This window comes from Podarcis muralis, chromosome 10, assembly GCF_964188315.1.
Source record: "Podarcis muralis chromosome 10, rPodMur119.hap1.1, whole genome shotgun sequence".
Taxonomy (NCBI): Eukaryota; Metazoa; Chordata; class Lepidosauria; order Squamata; family Lacertidae; genus Podarcis; species Podarcis muralis.
This window is the reverse complement of record NC_135664.1, coordinates 50012013-50031480: the sequence shown is the minus strand read 5'-3', so window position 1 is coordinate 50031480 and position 19468 is coordinate 50012013. Positions and strand designations below refer to the sequence as shown.

Sequence of the window (19468 nt, the reverse complement as noted above, 5' to 3'; positions counted from 1 at the left end):
ACGCAACACCAAACACTGTTGCTGTATGTAGGCTTTGTTTTTGTTTTTTAAAATTAATTTTATATTTTGCAAATCTACATAGGTTTTTTCTTTAATTTTTTGCCCCGCCCCCCCAAGAGAGTGGGGCCCTAAGCTATAGTTTGTTTAGCTTATACATAAATCTATAAGAGGTCGTGGTGGTGGGGACAACAACAGGACAGCAGCCCACGCCTCTCCACGCCGCGGTACTGGCAGCCGCCATCTTAAGCCTTTCCGCCTCCTGCATCTTTTCCGCTCCGTTCAAGGCTTTTGGCGCCAAAACCTTCTCCAACGGCGCTTAGTCATTTAATTAAAGAAAAAAAGCAGACGAAGGGGCGTGGTCTCACTTCTCCTTCCTCCAATCGGCTTCGACGCCTACCAGCGCCGCTTCCTCGCGATCGGAGAAGGCGGGGTTAAGCTGCTTGCGCCTGAAACCAATCACAAAGCTCTTAGGCCCTTTGGCCCAATGGGAGCGAGCGGTGCGAGACAATAGGCGGGTTACTTTTTCTTTTTGCCGCGAAAACGTCTGGCGTTCTCTTCGCGCCGAAGGGGCGGAAGTTTGTTCTTTCCGGGAATCGAGTTTGTTGCTGGAGAAGCAGGTGGGTGTCTTCGGGGTTTGCCAGCCCGGCAGGGCGGGGAGGGGGAAGCGGCTCTCGACTGCTTGTTTGGGTGGGGGGCAAGTAAGTAGCTTTTGCCACTGGGATGTCGGGTGCAAGGCCGGGGAAGTGGCCCCTCGCTCCCGAACCGTATTGTCTCCATATCCGGGACCTCTTGTCCTGTTGATGGCCTTGGCAATGTCAGAATCTTGACTTTTTGAAAGAACACGCAAAAAAGTAAAAGTGCAACTGACTGTTGCACCTTAGCTTTGTACATGCTCAGATGCACTTTTTATCTTTTTGGGCACTCTGCTGTGGTTTGGATTAGGTCAGGGGTCAGCAAACTTTTTCAGCAGGAGGCCAGTCCACTGTCCCTCAGATCTTGTGGGGGGCCGGACTATATATTGGGGGAAAAAATATGAACGAATTCCTATGCCCCACAAATAACCCAGAGATGCATTTTAAGTAAAAGGGCACATTCTACTCATGTAAAAACAGCTGATTCTCGGACCGTCCGGAGCCGGATTTAGAAGGCGATAGGGCCGAATCCGGCCCCTGGGCCTTAGTTTGCCTACCCATGGATTAGGTATTAGATGCCAACCCGTGCCTAGTCTCTTTTCTCTCTTGTTCCTTTACAGATCCTTCCTTTTCTGTACAGGGAATCATGTCTGGTTTTGATGACCCTGGCATCTTCTACAGTGACAGCTTTGGTGGGGACCCAGTAGCTGATGAGGGGCAAGTCCGAAAGTCCCAGCTGCAGAAACGTTTCAAAGAGTTTTTAAGACAGTATCGGGTTGGAACAGACCGGACTGGCTTCACCTTCAAATACAGGTGCCTTCTTCCTTTTTTTGTGCCCATTTAACTTGAAGTCTAAAATGCTGCACAGTATCTACTTATCTAGGAGTAACACCCCCCCCCTTTGAACTTAGTAGGACTCAACTCCTGAGTAGATAAGTGTAGCATTGTGCTTTTAATGTATTGTGCTTTGAATATATTACTGGTTTGGATTAGTATGGCTCTGTTTACTGTATTTATAGGCTGTCCTGTGGCAAAGTTCTCAGGGTCTTATGGCACCTTAATGACTAACAAAAATTAGGGTGGCATGAGCCATCTGACAAATTGTTGCAAGACTCTTGGATTGTTTTCACTGCAAGAGGCTAACATGGCTACTACCCCTTTGCATGTTTCTCAAGGCAGCTACCAATCGGGGGAAAATAAGATTAAATAAGAAAAACAAAGGAGCATGAACGCAGTAGAATATTAGTGTGTACTAGGGTGTGAGCTTTTCACTTTTAGGTCCTGCCAAACTAAACTTGTTTTCTCTCTCCCCCCCCCCCCCGCCCCCAATCTCAAGAGATGAGCTTAAGCGGCATTACAACCTGGGGGAGTACTGGATTGAGGTGGAGATGGAGGACTTGGCAAGCTTTGATGAGGACCTGGCAGACTACCTGTTCAAGCAGCCTGCTGAGCACCTGCAGCTGGTATGTCTGGGGCAAGGGTGAGAAGGGCTGGGAGACAGAAATAGTGGGTTGCAGTCAGATGAACATGGACAGCATTGATTTATTATTAGTTATTACATATTATATCCCACCTTTCCTCCAAGGAGACCAAGGTGGCATGCTTTATTCTCCCCTGCCCTTCTCCATATTATCCTCCCAACAACCCTGTGAGGTTGGTTAGGCTGAGAGTTGGGTACTGGCCTGAGGTCACCCAGTGAGTCGCATGGCCAGGTAGGGATTTGAACCTCGGTCTCTCAGGTCCTAGGGACGCGGGTGGCGCTGTGGGTAAAACCTCAGCGCCTAGGACTTGCTAATCGTATGGTCAGCGGTTCGAATCCCCGCAGTGGGGTGAGCTCCCGTCGTTCGGTCCCAGCTCCTGCCCACCTAGCAGTTCGAAAGCACGTCCAAGTGCAAGTAGATAAATAGGGACCGCTTTCTAGCGGGAAGGTAAACGGCGTTTCCGTGTGCTGCGCTGGTGCAGGCTCGCCAGAGCAGCTTCGTCACACTGGCCACGTGACCCGGAAGTGTCTCCAGACAGCGCTGGCCCCCGGCCTCTTAAGCGAGATGGGCGTGCAACCCTAGAGTCGGACACGACTGGCCCGTATGGGCAGGGGTACCTTTACCTTTACCTCTCAGGTCCTAGTCTAACCACTACACCATACTGGCTCTCCCCACGGGGGACCTGAAACAAAATATTGCTGGCCAGTTATTCCCTACTCTGTTCCACCCCCCCCTTTTTTTCTTTTTGCTCATTCAGCCATCACTTAGCATGCTCAGTTCTTCTTTGGTAGTCTTGGGCTTTTTGCCCCTGCCCAATGTACTTCTGCTTAGCATGCTGATACCTCCCTCATACTTCTTAGCGGCTTCATTTCTGTTGACACTTACCACCTGAGCTTGCTAACAAAGGGAGTGATAGCCATTGGCTTCTGATGTTCTGAGCAGCAACGTTCTTTTTCTCAGCTAGAGGAAGCGGCAAAGGAGGTGGCTGATGAAATAACACGCCCTCGTCCAACGGGAGAGGAGACTCTTCAAGACATTCAAGTCATGCTGAGGTCGGATGCCAATCCAGCCAATATCCGCAGTCTCAAGGTGAGCTGGGTGGATTCACTATGATAGACTGAAGAGGAGAAGCTACAGTAGAGCATTTAGATGTGGAGAAACCCTTTGGAAAAAACACATGGTCTTGTTCGATGCCTCATAGCGAGTCAGTAGAAGTGGTTGACAAGTATTAGTTTTGCAAAGCCAAAACCAATGTGGATCCCCTCTGCATCCATAAGCCTTGTAAACAAGGAAATGGTGGTAACCACCTCTCATTTGCTTGACCCAGGAAGTTTGATGGTTCCCTCTCTCTGTGTTGGCAGGGAGACAACAATCCTTAAGTTCACACAGGAAGCTGCCCCTGGAAATTTTCATGCCTATGTCCAAGTCCTCCACAATTCTCAGCTTTGAAAATAAAATCTTTTAAAAACCATATTTTGTAGCCGAGTACATCAGGCACATTGTACGTTCATTAAATGTTTTGATTTGCATTTTTGGATTTATTTCCCTATTTACCTACCTGCATTTAGAAACGGGAACACTTCGAGTTTTTAAAAACTGATTTTGTTAGGTACAGGGGAAGAGAAAATGGGATTTGTGGATTTATTGCATTTGGCTCTGAACACTTTGGAGTGCAATTTGCAGCTGTTTCCTTTGGAGCTCGTTCACAGCTGTTTTCCCCTCCTGCTTGCTTTGCAGTCGGAGCAGATGTCTCATCTGGTGAAGATCCCAGGAATCATCATTGCTGCAACTGCTGTGAGAGCCAAAGCCACCAGGATCACCATCCAGTGCCGCACATGCCGAAACATCATCCCCAACATCGCCTTGCGCCCTGGCCTGGAAGGATACGCTCTTCCTCGGAAATGCAGCACGTAAGGCTGAAAGTCCCTTTCCCAGTGCATCTCTTCTCTTGTTCGTCTGCCCCATCTCACGTGCAAAATCCTCCTGCAGGGCAACCCTGTACATGCCCAGCCAAATTGCATTATTTAGAGCTTGCTCTCAGGACACTGGAATTTAGTGGACCTTACTGCCAAGAAACCAGGTACAGGTTTCTGCAGTCTTACAGAGCAATCTAAACTTTGCACTACCAAGGTTCTGCAGAGGCACAACCAGGCCACCCACAGCAGATGAAAGGTTGGGGGGCGGGGACCAGGCAGATCAGCTGTAAGAGCAGCTCAGAATCTAGTGCATTTCAGTCTGGCCCAGCTCCAGAGTGCCCCACTTTGGGGGTTTGCTGGTCGGGATGCTTTTAGGCATCGGGCTGAGCCAGGAGATGCAAGCAAAGGGATGCCTTCACTCAATACATGCATGCCCCAGGGGAGGATTGGATTGCAGCCCCTGTCATTTGTTTTCTGGCAGAGTATTATGTGTGTTTGCTCAGTTGTTAATCACACTAAGTTAAATGGATCTTGGCTCAGATAGGTAGCCATGTTGGTCTGACGCAGTCGAAATAAATAAAATAATGTCCAGTAGCACCTTAGAGACTAACTAAGTTTGTTCTGGGTGTAAGCTTTCATGTGTACATGAAAGCTTATACCCAGAACAAACTTAATTGGTCTCTAACGTGCTACTGGACATTTTTTTATTATTATTTTAAATGGATCTTGTTCTCAAGAAGGTTTTGCTTAAGGTTTCCTGCCTTCTTCCTAAGATTTTTGATACCTCCTTCATGGGAAATGCAATTGTCCCGTGTTCTCAGAAAGGACCTAAGAATTAAGCAGAACCAGCACGGTGATCAGCAGCTTTTAATCAAGAGCAATTGGCTCACTTGGGGGCTGTGGGCGACTTTGGGGCAGAAGTCCAGGGCCTCCAGGTGAAGAAGGACTGGCTTACCTTACATTTTGAAGCTGATGGAAAGATGCACAGCACCCACCCACATCAGTTGGTAATATCAGGTGCTGAGCTCAGAGCCTAAAACTAACCTAATTGTACCACCACAGAAGAGCAAGTAGTGCATTGGGTCAATCAAATCCTTTTTACTCAGGTGTGGGGAACCTTTGGCCCTCCAGAGGCTGCTGAAATGCAATTCCTATATACCCTCAACAAGCACGATTGATGGCCAGAGGTGATGGGGATTCTGGTTCAGCAACATCTGCAAAGGTTCTCCATGCCTGTTTAGCTGACTAAACTAAAGTCTATGTTTACTTTTGCTTTTCTCCCAGCAGTGCACAGGTAAAACAACCCTATATCTTTAGTATGTCCTCTGAAGGCTTTCCCTTAACACTTTTGTGAGTGGGGGTCAGGTGAATATATGGCCCCCACATGAAGCTGAGGTCTGTGGGTTCCGCAACCTTCCTTGGGCACAGTAGGCAATCTTGGGGCAAGTTTGGTGTCTCTTGGTTCCATTTCCTTAATCTGCAAAACAGGGATTTTCATGACTTGCCAGACTAGGTGTCTTGGAAGATGACTTAGATAAAGATGATAAAAGCACACCAGGGAGCACCTTCTATAATAATAATAATAAGAATAAAAATAAATTTGATTTATACCCGGCCAGAGCTGGGCCCAGGGCGGCTAACACCAGTAAAATTACAGTAAAAACATAATAGGGGAAAAAACAATTTAAAATACAGGTTAAAATGCAATTTAAAATGCAGCCTCATTTTAAAAGTAGCCCTTCTAATGGAATCAGTAAAGGAAGAATGGATCCAAAAACTTGTGGAATATGCAGAAATGACAAAACTCACTGGAAGAATAAGAAATCAAGATAATTATTGAACATTTACAGATGAATTTCGAACAGATAAAAACATTGGCAGGATCGTTGTAATAACCTGCAGTTTATATTTAAAGTAGATAATCAAATGAGCAAATGAAATGAATTTGGATATGCAGAAGATATTAAAAAAATTAAGGAACCACAGAAAGAGCGGCAAGGAAGTCAAACTTTGAAATGTTAAAATGATTGTAGAATTAGTAAAATGTATAAATTTGAAAAGTATAAATAAAAACTCTAATGTACAATCTGCTCCCATCTTCCCTGCACCCATGTCCCCCCTCTCTCTTCCCTCCTCCCCTTTTCAGGGAACAGACAGGCCTAACAAAGTGCCCTTTGGACCCATACTTCATTGTTCCAGACAAGTGCAAATGTGTGGATTTCCAGACCCTGAAGCTCCAGGAGTCTCCAGATGCTGTCCCCCATGGGGAGATGCCCAGGCACATGCAGCTCTACTGCGACAGGTGACAACTTCCATCAGCTGATTTAGACAGGGATCTTTGTTGTTAGGAAGAGGGGTTTATTTCTCGGTGGTAGAACAAACGCTTGGAAATCAATAGTTCTCAGGTTCAACCCCCTAGGCATCTCCAGGTAAAAAGTTCAGATAGCATGTGATGGGGAAAGAGCCCTATCTGAAAGCCTGGAGAGCTGGTGGCAATCAGTGTAGACCAGGGATGGCTAAGCTTTGGCCATCCAGATGTTGGACTACAACTCCCATCAACCCCGACTGGTTCCCATGCTGGCTGGGACTGATGCGAGTTTGTATCGAGCCAGTCATTTTTATGATAATTCTGCATGGTTTTATGGTATATGATGCTTTTTTTGTTGTAAATTTTGCTGTGTATTACCCCGGTATATATATGAGGAATGGTCTAGAAATACTTCTAGAAATTTTAAATAAACAGTATCTAGTGGGGTTGCAGGTTCCTAATCCCTGGTGTAGGCTGTAATCTAGGTCAGGCATAGGCAAACTCCGACCCTCCAGATGTTTGGGACTGCAGTTCCCATCATCTCTAGCTAACAGGACCAGTGGTCAGGAATGATGGGAATTGTAGTCCCAAACATCTGGAAGGCCAGAGTTCGCCTGTGGCTGATCTAGGTGGACCAAATGATCTGATGCTGATGTAAGACAGCTGCCTGTGCTGAACCTGTCATAAGAATGGCTACATTGAACATTTGAGTCGGTTGCAGTGTCCTCTGGCTCTACAAAATTGGATACCTTCTGTGTGACACCTTTTGTGTACTTTTGGGGTATGGGTTGTTAGATAATGTTGGTTCCTGAAGACATGAGAATGTAGGTGGGCCACAGGAATGGCCCTGTTGATACTTATTTAAAACTGCAATCCTACGCACACATATCTGGGAGTAAGTTTCAGTGAACTTGCTGGATCTTACTTCTGAGTAGGCATGAAATAAGACTGCACTATAAAGCTATTTAGCAAATTTGGAAGGAACCCAAAGACTTATTTTCTAGTCCAATTCCCAGCTGGTACACTGGGTCAACCACCCACCAGCTGAATGATGCAGGAACACAGCGATTGCCATCTTGCTTGCATGTGTTGAAAACAGTTAGAGCATTCTTGGCTGCTTGTTAACCACTGTGTGCATTCTAAAGATAAAGATGTACAATGGAAAAGCAACATAAAAATACCTGATAGTAAATAAAATGACAAAATTTTGTCTCCTGGGCCAACTCTGCAATATTTGAGGCATGTGTACTTGGTAAGCTTTTTGTCATTCAAGAGGAAACAAAAAGCAATCTTATAGTTCCAGTTTTCTTTCCCTTCTTGCTTATGCTAATTGTTTTTCCAGGTATTTATGTGACAAGGTTGTCCCTGGGAACAGAGTGACCATCATGGGCATCTACTCCATCAAGAAGTCTGGCCTCACGAAGAACAAGGGCCGGGACAATGTTGGTGTGGGCATACGAAGCTCTTACATCCGTGTGGTGGGAATCCAAGTGGACACTGAAGGCTCGGGTAAAGCTGCTTTTGGAAAACTCTGCTCCTTTGTTTCTGGCTCTAAATATTGTCCTTCCTCTTTTGTATTCTTGTGAACTTGAACCACCTGCTCAGGAATGCTTTGATTTGAAGAACGCTCGTTTGGTGTTGTGGCTGAGAGGCAACATAACCTCACGTTAACCCCAGGCAATTCCTGTCTCACCACTCAAACTTTGGCCCACTGTGCTAATTTCTTAATATGGCACATAGAGGTGCTATCAGTTTGATTTGTAAATTCACTATCTGTGGTTATTGAATGCAAATAACTTGATAGAATAAACAGGAGCAGACATGTATATGCCTAGCCGAACACATCCATCTGTGGAACTGACACTTTTAAAAGTGCCACATCATCATTCTGCCCTTGTAAGGAATCTGCCTTTTAGTGTGGCAACTCGCACTTCTGGAACTCCCTGCCGATTGAGATTAAGTAGGTATCTTTGCAGTTCTCTTTCTGGGTCCTGCTAAAAAATTTTTTTGACTAGGCAAGCCTAATCAAACGTGAAGTTACCATGTATTTTAATCTACTTTTTGCTTGCAATGTATACGTTTAACTGTGGATTGTATTTATATTTTGATTTTTTTAAAAAAAAAACACTTCATTTTAGTCGTTGACTTCCATCGACGTTTTTAATGTGTATTTTAGATACTTTGTGAACCACTTAGAGGTTTTATTTACAACTAAGTCGTATACAAATGTTGTTAAATAAATAAACCTACTCCACCCATATTCTTCTGGGGATGTGTCCTCTCTGTTGTAAAATAGGGGTGAAGTTCTTCTAAGTGTACAGAAAGAAATGGTAATGTTTGGGATGGGGAAAATATAAAAAATGGGGGCTACTGTGACTTTGCAGTGAATGCTTGAAATAATTAAAATTGAGTGTCCTGAGTGTTTCTGTATTCTCTCCTCTAGGACGTAGTGTCAGTAGTTCTGTGACTCCTCAGGAAGAAGAGGACTTTCAACGACTCGCTTCCATGCCCAATATTTACGAGACGATTGCCAAGAGTATTGCTCCCTCCATCTATGGAAGCAGTGATATCAAGAAGGCTATTGCCTGCATGCTCTTTGGAGGCTCTCGGAAGAGGTATTGGCAATTGGCATGAAGGAAGAACAAAACAGGGGAATACAGTTAGAAGAAAGTATCCTTTCGTGTCCCCCTCCTTCCATGTTGAAGGAGAGCAGCCCATTTAACAGTTGCATTTGTGTCCAGTATGTGTCATGACTATTCCTGTCGAGTAGAGTCGAGACATACCAGAAGTATATTAAAATGAAATAAAGGTCATGCTGGCCACATGCCTTCTTCACTGAGGATGTCTCTAGTTGACCTGGGCAGTTCCTGGCTCGCTTCTCAAAACTTCCACTCACTAACTTGGGACATAATGCATTAACAAGCCAATCAAATGATAGCACGAACATCTGTGGCTAATTTAATGCCAATAACTTGGTAAGGTGGAATGGAAGAAGGTGCCAGTGGCCTTGAAGCTCTTTGCAGCTACTTTTCGACAGGCTGGTTTGAAATACATCAACTCTGTTCACTCAGGTGGTGAGTGCTGACAGGTGGAGCCAAAATGGGGCTACTAAGAAATGAGCTCTCTCTGGCTTTACTCTACAGGCTTCCAGATGGGTTGACCCGCAGAGGAGATATTAATCTGCTCATGTTGGGAGACCCAGGCACAGCCAAGTCCCAGCTGCTGAAGTTTGTAGAAAGATGTTCACCCATTGGGGTAAGTGTCCTGCATATTGCCTCTTCGGGATTAAAAATAGAAAAATCTGTACTGCTTTATTGCACCAAAAAGAAATAGCCATACAATGCATCAGAACTACCCAGCTGAATTCACAAGAATATAACCTATGGATATATAAAAAATGCATTCAAACTGATCTTTGATGGGCGTGGGTTACTGCTGTCAGTAATCTCTGCTCTACAGACCTCATTTGGATTGTTCCAATACACTCTATGTAGACAATGGCAGAAGCTACAGCAAGTGCAGAATATGGCTGCCAGGTTTATTAACTGGGGAAGTTATATGGGATGATGGACCACATATCTTAATAGTTGTACACCAGCTGCCTGTATGCTACTGGGCTTGATTATAAAGCCTTGTACAGCCCAGAATCCAAATATCTGCAGATGAACCTTCCTGACCCCATAACAGACAATTCAGAAATTTCATTGGGGGTGGGGGCTTTCCTTGCAGTTCCTGCCAGAGTGGGGTGTACATCGAAGTGGGGATTCAGAGTGGGGTGTGCATAGAAGTGGGGATTCAGAGTGGGATGTACATAGAAGGCCCATCTCCATGATAGGGCCTTGACTCAGGATGATCTCCCCCTTTGAGATGTATCTGTTTCCCACATTATTGGGTTGCACCAGGTTTTCCATAAACTGACTGGGCTGCAGAGTTTATGCATCTGACATGACATGTATTTTCTCTCTCTCTGTTACTCTTTCAGGTGTACACCTCTGGGAAAGGCAGCAGTGCAGCTGGCCTGACAGCTTCTGTGATCAGAGACCCATCTTCACGGAGTTTCTTCATGGAAGGAGGAGCCATGGTGCTGGCTGATGGTGGAGTGGTTTGCATTGATGAGTTTGACAAGGTACGAATGGGGTGCACCAGCAAAATTCTGTGTTACCATATGTTCAGTGGTTGAAGAAGATCTCCTAGTACACCAGCTTTCTCCAATGTAGAGCCTTCCAGATGCTGTGGATCACATCTCCCATCATCTCTGGCCATTGAATGTGTTGGCTGGGGCTGATGGGAATTTTAGTCCAAAGCAACCAAAAACCAGTTAGCTTTGGGGATGCCACAAAAAGATGAGGTCAGGACAGTGTATTAATATATATTAAGTAGTGCATAATATAAGCAGATGCTAGGAGGCCAACTGGCCCTAATAAAACCTATCCATTAGGACAGTGGGCAAATGGTTGCAATCCTGAGGTAAAAGTTTTTCAAAATGTTGATCGTATGCTGTCTAGATTCATTTGTTACATGAAAGGTTTACATTCCGAAGTTTAAAAGTCAGTAGTTTGCCTCCAGCCACTAGTTAATGGATAAATAAAAATATTGTAGTGCAGCCCTCAGGGAGGGGGAGATGTGGTAGCATCTTGCATCAGTTGCCCATGCCTGAAAGAGCAGGAAATAGTGTAGATGTTTTGGGACTATAACTCCCATCATCCCTAGCTAGCAGGACCAGTGGTCAGGGTTGATGGGAATTGTAGTCCCAAAACAGCTGGAGGCCCAAGTTTGACCATGCCTGGTATAGACTATTTGATGCTCTCTTCTCCCCCCTTTTTTTGTTTCTATAGATGCGTGAGGATGACAGAGTGGCTATCCATGAAGCGATGGAGCAGCAAACCATCTCCATTGCCAAGGTGAGCTCCGTTGCCAAGGCAGCACCAACCTTTTAGGCATGGTGTCCCAACTGCTTGCTTTAAGTATCTTCAGCCTGTGAGTCTTACGCTTAAACTTGGATCTCTTATTGGGCTTTTAAATGGTAAGGGCCCAATTAAGCGGGGTTAATTTCTTCCCACTGGCATGCAAAAGGAAAAAGAGCTGATGAGTTTCCAAAGTGGCTTCGAGCTTCACCCTATGGGCCTGGTCTGCATTCAGCACTTGAACGTGGGTTTACATGCCCATTGATTTTGCATTATTTACTGTCATGCTTCGGATTCCTGCTGACGTGACTTTTTTTCCTTTTCGCCTCGGTGCGCTCACACAGGCCGGTATCACGACCACCCTCAACTCGCGCTGCTCCGTGTTGGCAGCTGCCAACTCCGTCTTCGGTCGCTGGGATGAAACTAAAGGCGAGGAGAACATAGACTTCATGCCCACCATCCTTTCCCGATTTGACATGATCTTCATTGTCAAGGATGAGCACAATGAGGAAAGAGATATGGTAGGTGGGCTGGGTTGCTCTGTGAACAGGGAAGGCACTGTAGGTCTGCCTGCCGGGGAGACCAACTACCTTGTGATAGCAGAAGAGGGACTGTATATTCAGGCATGACCCTGCTTTTCATGCATTTGCCATGGCAGAGCACTTCTGGAGGATGGAATAGGCCCTTGGCCCCAACAGTGTATGTTTTCTGATCAGCTTGTCCTCCTAGGTAGCATAACATCCTTGATAGGATTTAGCATTTCCCCAGGCTGGGAAGCTGAAATCCAAAGGCCAATCTGAACAAATCTTGTGCTCTAAGTCCCATATCTGCCCCATAATGCTTTGCTGCTCCATGAGGCCACACAATCTCTCAGCCTCTGGCATGGGAATATTGTGCAGTCTGTCTGCACAATATGATTTTATGTGCAAGGCTGCAGAGCACGCTGTAAACTGAGACTGCTTCCTAAAGGATAGGTTATAACTGAGAACTAAGGCAGGGCAGAGCCATTGTTAGAGCCTAGCCTGCACTTGTTTAAATGAATTCTTTGCCAGCCATATGTTTCCTGCATGATTAAAAGGCTCCTGTTTGGTGTGCTTCGTGCTTCCAACCCCTCCTGCGCTGTATCCACAGATACTGGCCAAGCACGTGATGTCTCTGCATGTGAGTGCTCTGACCCAGACCCAAGCTGTGGAGGGGGAGATTGAGCTGAACAAACTGAAGAAGCTGATCGCCTACTGCCGAGCGTGAGTCAATTGAGGAATTGTAGCACTGTCACCTGGGAAGGATGGCAAGCGCTTCTAAACAAGCTTTATGGTGGGCTGAGACATAGAATACACACACACACACACACAGACACACACACAGACACACACATATTTTTATTGGTTTTTTAATATATCATTTTCAACAATCATTTAACATAACTTCTTATACAATATTTTAGACCTCCGTCAACCACCTCTGATGATTTTCCATTCTTTATCGCTTATTCTACATCTCTTAATTTCTCTATTACTCTTAATTATCATTAACTAATAATTCTCTTCATAGTCTTTCTTGCAATATTTCAAATAGTCCTCCTTACAGAACTTCTTGCAGTCCTACTAGCGTAATCTGTTCATTACAATTGCTTTTCAAATAGTTCATATATTTACCACTGTCCCCCATTCCTAACCCTCCCAACATTTTCACTGTCATTCCTCATCACACTGCATTCTACTGTCAAGGGCCATATCCCACAAACCACAAGGCCAAGTCTTCCAGAACTATGCGAAGGCATATTGCGCCAGTATAACCTTTATAACTTGCCATTCAAACTTCAGTTTCTGGAATTTGGGCTTCTGCTTAGCTGTTTTGGGTAGTGCTTCTGAGTTTAATGACAGTGCTGAGTCGTTGGGGATACTGTAGGGAAAGCTGGATTAGATCTCCAAAAATCTGCTCTCAAAAGTATAAAGCTGTTTCTGGCTCGGGGTTTGAATAGGATGGAGACTCTTCCAGATGGGTGAGACTGGGGAAGATCTGTGGCAGAGCCAGTTGGTAGGGAAGCCTCTGGTAGAATTGTGCGAGTTCGGTGCTCCCTCTGATTTATTAAGCCCTGAAATGTCCTCTGCAGGAAGTGCGGCCCTCGTCTTTCTGCAGAGGCCGCAGAGAAGCTGAAGAACCGCTACATCCTCATGCGCAGCGGAGCTCGCCAGCACGAGAGGGAAAGCGACCGCCGATCCAGCATTCCCATTACGGTCAGGTGAGGTGGCAGCAGGTGTCTGTGAGGGATGGGGAGGAATGCAAAGGACGGTGCCTAGGAGGATGGCCTAGGAGGCCTCTTGTTCTTGGCAGGCTCCCTTGTGTGAGGCCAAGACAGATGCACTGTTGAGACAAGATGGTCAGATCTTTCTCAGGGAAGTTGCGTTGGATGACGGAAGTGTGTCCTTCTGCTGGCTGCTTGGATCGAGTGGGGGCACAGATGCTGGGTGAAGGTTCTCTTCAGGAATCTTGCCTGACTGGTTGGGCTTGGCCTGGGCCATGAATTGGGACTGTGTGCTGATGAGAAGGGAGACTTGGCTATGTGAGGCTTTGTTCTCTGCCTGGCCTAGTTTTTGCTGAGATGGTAATATTGCACCTCTCCAGACCTCAAGTGTAGAAAGTGTTTCATGACTGAATGTTCTCGGCACAGGAATGGGAAACCTGTAGCCTTCCCATACGTACCTGCGTTAACTGCTCCCATAATCTCTTGACCAGCTGCAGTGGAGATCCTCTACAATTAAAAAAATAAAAATAAAAATCCCTGCACATAGAAATCTGTATCTCAATGGAAAGCATAGGTCTGGGTGCCTTCTTCCTTGTCATATACCTGCTTTATTTTCCTACATTGTATAGATGTACATTCTGTGTTGAAGTGCAGCATGTCTAGGCTTAAGGGCAATTTCTGCCTGCTATTAAGAATTGCAATTTCTAGCAAGTGTTTCTTCTATTCTCAGCATTTGATTTGAGGTTTTGCCTCCGTACGTTTCCCGTTCCCTTGCTGCAATAACCTTCATTTCTTTCCCCTTCGAGATATATACAGTGGTACCTCGGAAGTCGAATGGAATCCATTCCGGAAGTCTTTTTGACTTCAAAAAATGTTTGGAAGCCGCAGAAATCACATTGGACGTTTGGGTTCCAAAGAACGTTCGCAAACTGGAACCACTCTCTTCCGGGTTTGCGGCATTCGGGAGCCAAAACGTTCAATTTGCAAGGTGTTTGGGATCGAAGGTACGACTGTATATGATGTTTCCTTTCTGCCATGCAGGCAGCTGGAGGCCATTGTGCGGATTGCAGAGTCCCTCAGCAAGATGAAGCTCCAGCCTTTTGCCACGGACGCAGACGTTGAGGAAGCCCTGCGGCTCTTCCAGGTGTCTACGCTCGATGCTGCCATGTCAGGCAGCCTCTCAGGTGAGACAACAAAACGGCAGCACACTTGCACAACACCCGTGTCCTCTGGAAGTATTTGGGTATACATAGTCTTGTTGGAAAGATACAAAATGTGCTCTTTCCAGTGGAAAAGGCAGTCGATACCCTGTGCCATTGATTTACAAGGTGTGTTTAGGCTAGGCCACTTTCCCTTTTGGACAGCGTTCCAGAGGCCACAGGCAAGGGACATTCCCAGCCTTATTTGGAGATGCTGAGGATTGCACCTGGTATATTTTGCATGTAGATGCACTATACCCCTAACCCACCCATCCTATTGTACTGTGTTAACTAGGTGGTGCAGTGGTGCCCACATATTTTTGCATTTAAGCTTCTGTAAAGAGAACTGCGGGGACGCGGGTGGCGCTGTGGTCTAAACCACAGAGCCTAGGGCTTGCCGATCAGAAGGTTGGCGGTTCGAATCCCTGCAACGTGGTGAGCTCCCATTGCTCGGTCCCACCTCCTGCCCATCTAGCAGTTCGAAAGCACATCAAGTGCAAGTGGATAAATAGGTACCACTCTGGCGGGAAGGTAAATGGCATTTCCGTGCACTGCTTTGGTTCACCAGAAGCAGCTTAGTCATGCTGGCCACATGTCCCAGAAGCTGTCTGCGGACAAACGCCGGCTCCCTCGGCCTATAGAGCGCGATGAGCGTGCAACTCCAGAGTCATCCGCAACTGGACCTAACGGTCAGGGGTACCTTTACCTTTACCTTTAAAGAGAACTGCATTTAAATCTCTTCTCTAGGCGTGGAGGGTTTCACTACCCAGGAGGACCAGGAGATGCTGTCGCGCATTGAAAAGCAGCTCAAGCGTCGCTTTGCCATTGGCTCCCAAGTCTCCGAACACAGCATCATCCAGGATTTTGTGAAGCAAGTGAGTTCAGGGGGTCAGGCAATTCATGGCAAGCTTGGGAGAGGCTGGCAGAATTTGCAACCTACGAAGCCACACACAACCTGCCAAACACTGATAATCTGTCTCTGTTTGTGGTCCTTCAAAGGCAGTAACAACATTTTTAAGAGGCTTACTCAAGCCAAGGGTTGCAGTATTATGAGATGCTATCCACCCCTGGTGTGCAGTTCAGAAATTTGGCTTTGTTGAGGTTACAAGTTGCGCAGGCCTGAGCTAGAGCCCTTCTGGACTACTACTTCCATTGAAGAGAAACTTTTGTACTGCTCTTAATGGTTTTACAGTGCTATACAACTGCCCTGGTATTTTATGAGAGTATATTTATAATCTGTAAATAGAAATAAGTACATATACCTGATCTCCTTATTCACATTTGTTGAAGAGCAACAGACTGGGGGATATTTATTTTAAAAACAAACACTTCTAGCTGCTTTCATGATTTCTTCATGATGCTGAAAGATCTGAAGTACCTGTTTTCTGAAACAATAACACTTCACACTCAAGGATTTTCTACTTGACCTACCCTTCTTGAGGTTTACTATAACCAAGCCTAGAATTGACTCCCTTTTTTTTGTTAACACAAGACATTTAACACATTTAACATAGTTGAGGGCTCTTCACTCGCTCCTGTTACGCTCGTGCCCTGCTTGTCAGAGGAATCTGATTGGCCGCTAAGAGAACAAGACGTTGAATTAAATCAGCTTGATCCAAAAGCTTTTCTTAAGTTCTCACCTTGCTTCCGATGCTGCAAGTCATCTCTGAAGCAAGTTAAGAGGGGTCTGTTCACTTCATCTCCATGGGAACAAGCCAACATTTCTGCTTTTGGAAGCCAAAGTTCCCACACCCCCTAACGGATTGTATGACATCTACTTGCAGGCTCACAATGCCATGTATCATTGCCCAGTAGGGAAAGGTTCTGGAAAAGCTGCTATGGCACCCATGGGGGCCATAGGGCAGCTTTCTCATGAGCTGTTCACCCACAGCAAGCCCTGGGGAGATGTTGAACAGCTGGCCACAGTCGCCATTTTGATTTGGCTCTGAGCATGCCATCTTCAGCAAGCTGTTGGGGATAATGCTCTGAAGGGCAGACGAGGGATGCAATTCTGCTGCTGAAGTGAAGCAGGGGTAGCCCTGTAAGCTGCCTGCATAGGAGACGAACTAGGAAGCGCATAAAGGGGCTCTGTGCTCTTTTGAAGGAAGGAAGAGGGGGAATAAGGTTTGACTGTCCCCACACAAGGATGTGCCTTCTATGTGCAAGAGCTATCACTGGAGCCCTGCTTCTCGTCATTGAGGAGGCAACCCTGCACACCTACCACTGCCACATCCAGCTCTGACCCTTCTCTGCTCTCTCAAGTTACTTGAGCTGGATGGACCCCACTGGGAATGACCCTAGACCCATAATACATAGCATAGAGTGAAAATGAAAAAAAGCAGTGTTTGACCTTCTCTGCCTCACCCACTCCACTTTCCCCTTCAAACCGAGCACTGTGTTCTTGTTGCATCTCAGAAGCAAAGCTTCTCTTTACCCAGGAGCTGGCTTCTTAACTCACCCAACATCCCCACCTCCAACCCAGCTCAGCGATTGTTTTTCAGCTTGGGTCCAGTCTACCTGCGAGATCTCCTCATTCCATATATGTCCACCTGACTGCTTTGACCTATGGAACTGTCACAGGTTCCACTCTCACCACATTTGTAAGTACAGTGGTACCTTTGTTCTCAAACTTAATCCATTCCGGGAGTCCGTTCGACTCCCAGAACGGTTCGAAAACCAAGGCGCGGCTTCCGATTGGCTATAGGAGCTTCCTGCACTCAAGAGGAAGCTGCATTGGATGTTCGGCTTCCGAAGAACATTCGCAAACTGGAACACTTACTCTTGGGTTTGCAGCATTTGGGAGCTGATTTGTTTGGGAGCCAAGCCGTTCGAGTACCAAGGTACCACTGTAATTGATATTTTAGTGTGGCAGCACTTACACTTTGGAACTCCCTGCCTGTTGACATCAGGCAGGTGCCTTCACTGTGTGCTTTTTGGCGCCCACTATAGGCAAGCGTAGGGACGCGGGTGGTGCTGTGGTCTAACCACTGAGCCTAGGGCTTGCCGATCAGAAGGTTGGCAGTTCGAATCCCCTCGACGGGGTGAGCTCCCGTTGCTCGGTCCCTGCTCCTTCCCACCTAGCAGTTCTAAAGCATGCCAGTGCAAGTAGATAAATAGGTACCACTCTGGTGGGAAGGTAAACGGCATTTCCGTGTGCCGCTCTGGTTCACCAGAAGTGGCTTAGTCATGCTGGCCACATGACCAGCTGTCTGCAGACAAACGCCGGCTCCCTCGACCAATAAAGCAAGATGAGCGCCGCAACCCCAGAGTCGGCCACGACTGGACCTAATGGTCAGGGGTACCTTTACCTTTTTATAGGCAAGCGTATGCAGACATGTAGAATATTGACAAGTGGTTTTTTAAAAAATTAAAAAATCCTACAATTGATTTTAAATAGTTCTTTAAAAAATTTATTTATAATTTCATTGTTTCCTCCTTTTCGTAAAACACTTTGAAGGTTGTGAGTTTTTTTTTAAAAAAACACAACTGAGCGGCAAATGCCTTTTTGTAAATAAAATAAACAGTGGGCCTCACAGACTTTCTTCCTGCTCTCTCGCCTCCTTCCCAGAAATACCCTGAGCATTCCATCTACAAAGTGCTGCAACTCATGATGCGCCGTGGCGAGATCCAGCATCGCATGCAGCGCAAGGTCCTCTACCGCATCAAGTAGAACGCCACTTCCTTCCGTGAGCTTCAGGAGCCGATTGGCTCTCCCCACACTTGGCACAAAAGTTCTGTGAGTCCCCTCAGGCTGTTTGCTTCCTGTCCCTACCAGAAAGGTCCTTCAGAGACTGGCCCATCTATGTCTTGCGGATGGAAACTCTTCATGGCACAGAGGCTGATAAGAAGAGCTGCTGCTGCTGCTGTTGTTATTTTGTTCCAGCTTTCCCATTAAAGTGTCGCCTTGATGTTTTGCTAGAACATCAAAAGCTTTTTAGCTGCATTAAAACTTAATAAATGAAATATAGTCGTGTTTGTTGTAGGCGTGTGAGTGTTTGGTGGGGCGCCCGGCATACGTGCAAGAGGGTCACCTTCCCGGCTTGTTTCTGCTAGATCTTGTTCACACAAGGCCTGGAAGCTTCGTCCAGGAAATTAATACCACAATCTGAAGTGATCCACATTGCATGGTGATCTCAAGTGGGCCTGCATTGAGGTCGCTGAGACGGCTCCAGGAGCAAAGCGTTTGCAGAAAATAAAAATCCTTCCCTTGAGTGTTCGTTCCAAGGCATGTTTATGCCACCTGATTCTTGTGCACAGCGGTGACACATCGGTAATGAATTAATTGCCAGTTAGTAACTGAAGTCATTTGTGTGTGTGTCATTCAGTGGTAGAGGCAAGGAAGCAAGCGTGCTGAGGGTTGCAGAGAGGAGATGCTAGGATAAATCTCCCCCCCTTTTTTTTTTGCAGAAACAGATATAGCAGGTCCAGATGTTGGCCCTCCAGATGTTGTTGAACCACAACTCCCATCAGCACTGGCAAGAATGGCAGTGGTAGACAGGGATGGTGGGAGTTATCATTTGGCAACATTTGGAGAGCCATCACCTGACAGAGGTAAACTTTGGGATTTGTTCCCACGGGATATGGGGGTGGCCACCAACTTTGAAAGGGAGTTAGACCGTTTCATGCAGGATAAGTCATGATGGCCATTTGCTACCTTTGCCTAGTGGAGGCAAAATGCCTGTAAATACCAGCTGTCTAAGGGACGCGGGTGGCGCTGTGGATTAAACCACAGAGCCTATGACTTGCGATCAGAAGGTTGCCGGTTCGAATCCCTGTGGCAGGG

At 46.3% G+C, this 19468-nt stretch overlaps 1 protein-coding gene across 2 annotated transcripts; it reads left to right on the top strand.

Moving 5' to 3' along the window:
• Positions 1-491: 491 nt before the first annotated feature.
• MCM5 (minichromosome maintenance complex component 5) lies at positions 492-18658 on the top strand. 2 transcript variants are annotated; one of them, XM_028746023.2, is made up of 17 exons: positions 492-617; positions 1253-1445; positions 1969-2095; positions 3074-3202; positions 3851-4023; positions 6176-6331; positions 7680-7846; positions 8781-8952; positions 9481-9592; positions 10320-10463; positions 11173-11238; positions 11586-11762; positions 12373-12485; positions 13355-13483; positions 14528-14670; positions 15433-15560; positions 18254-18658. In XM_028746023.2, exons 2-17 carry the CDS (start codon positions 1279-1281, stop codon positions 18353-18355), a joined length of 2205 nt encoding a protein of 734 aa, XP_028601856.2. In that variant the 5' UTR covers positions 492-617; positions 1253-1278; the 3' UTR covers positions 18356-18658. The 2 variants fall into 2 exon arrangements, with proteins under 2 accessions (XP_028601856.2, XP_077791134.1); XM_077935008.1 differs by having other exon boundaries at positions 518-617; positions 1273-1445.
• Positions 18659-19468: the final 810 nt, after the last annotated feature.

Excerpts from the sequence above, each read along its gene's own strand:
- MCM5 (XM_028746023.2), top strand. The coding sequence starts at position 1,279 with ATGTCTGGTTTTGATGACCCTGGCATCTTCTACAGTGACAGCTTTGGT. Across the intron at positions 10,464-11,172 it reads GCATTGATGAGTTTGACAAG|ATGCGTGAGGATGACAGAGT; the intron begins GTACGAATGGGG and ends TTGTTTCTATAG. Across the intron at positions 11,763-12,372 it reads ACAATGAGGAAAGAGATATG|ATACTGGCCAAGCACGTGAT; the intron begins GTAGGTGGGCTG and ends CTGTATCCACAG.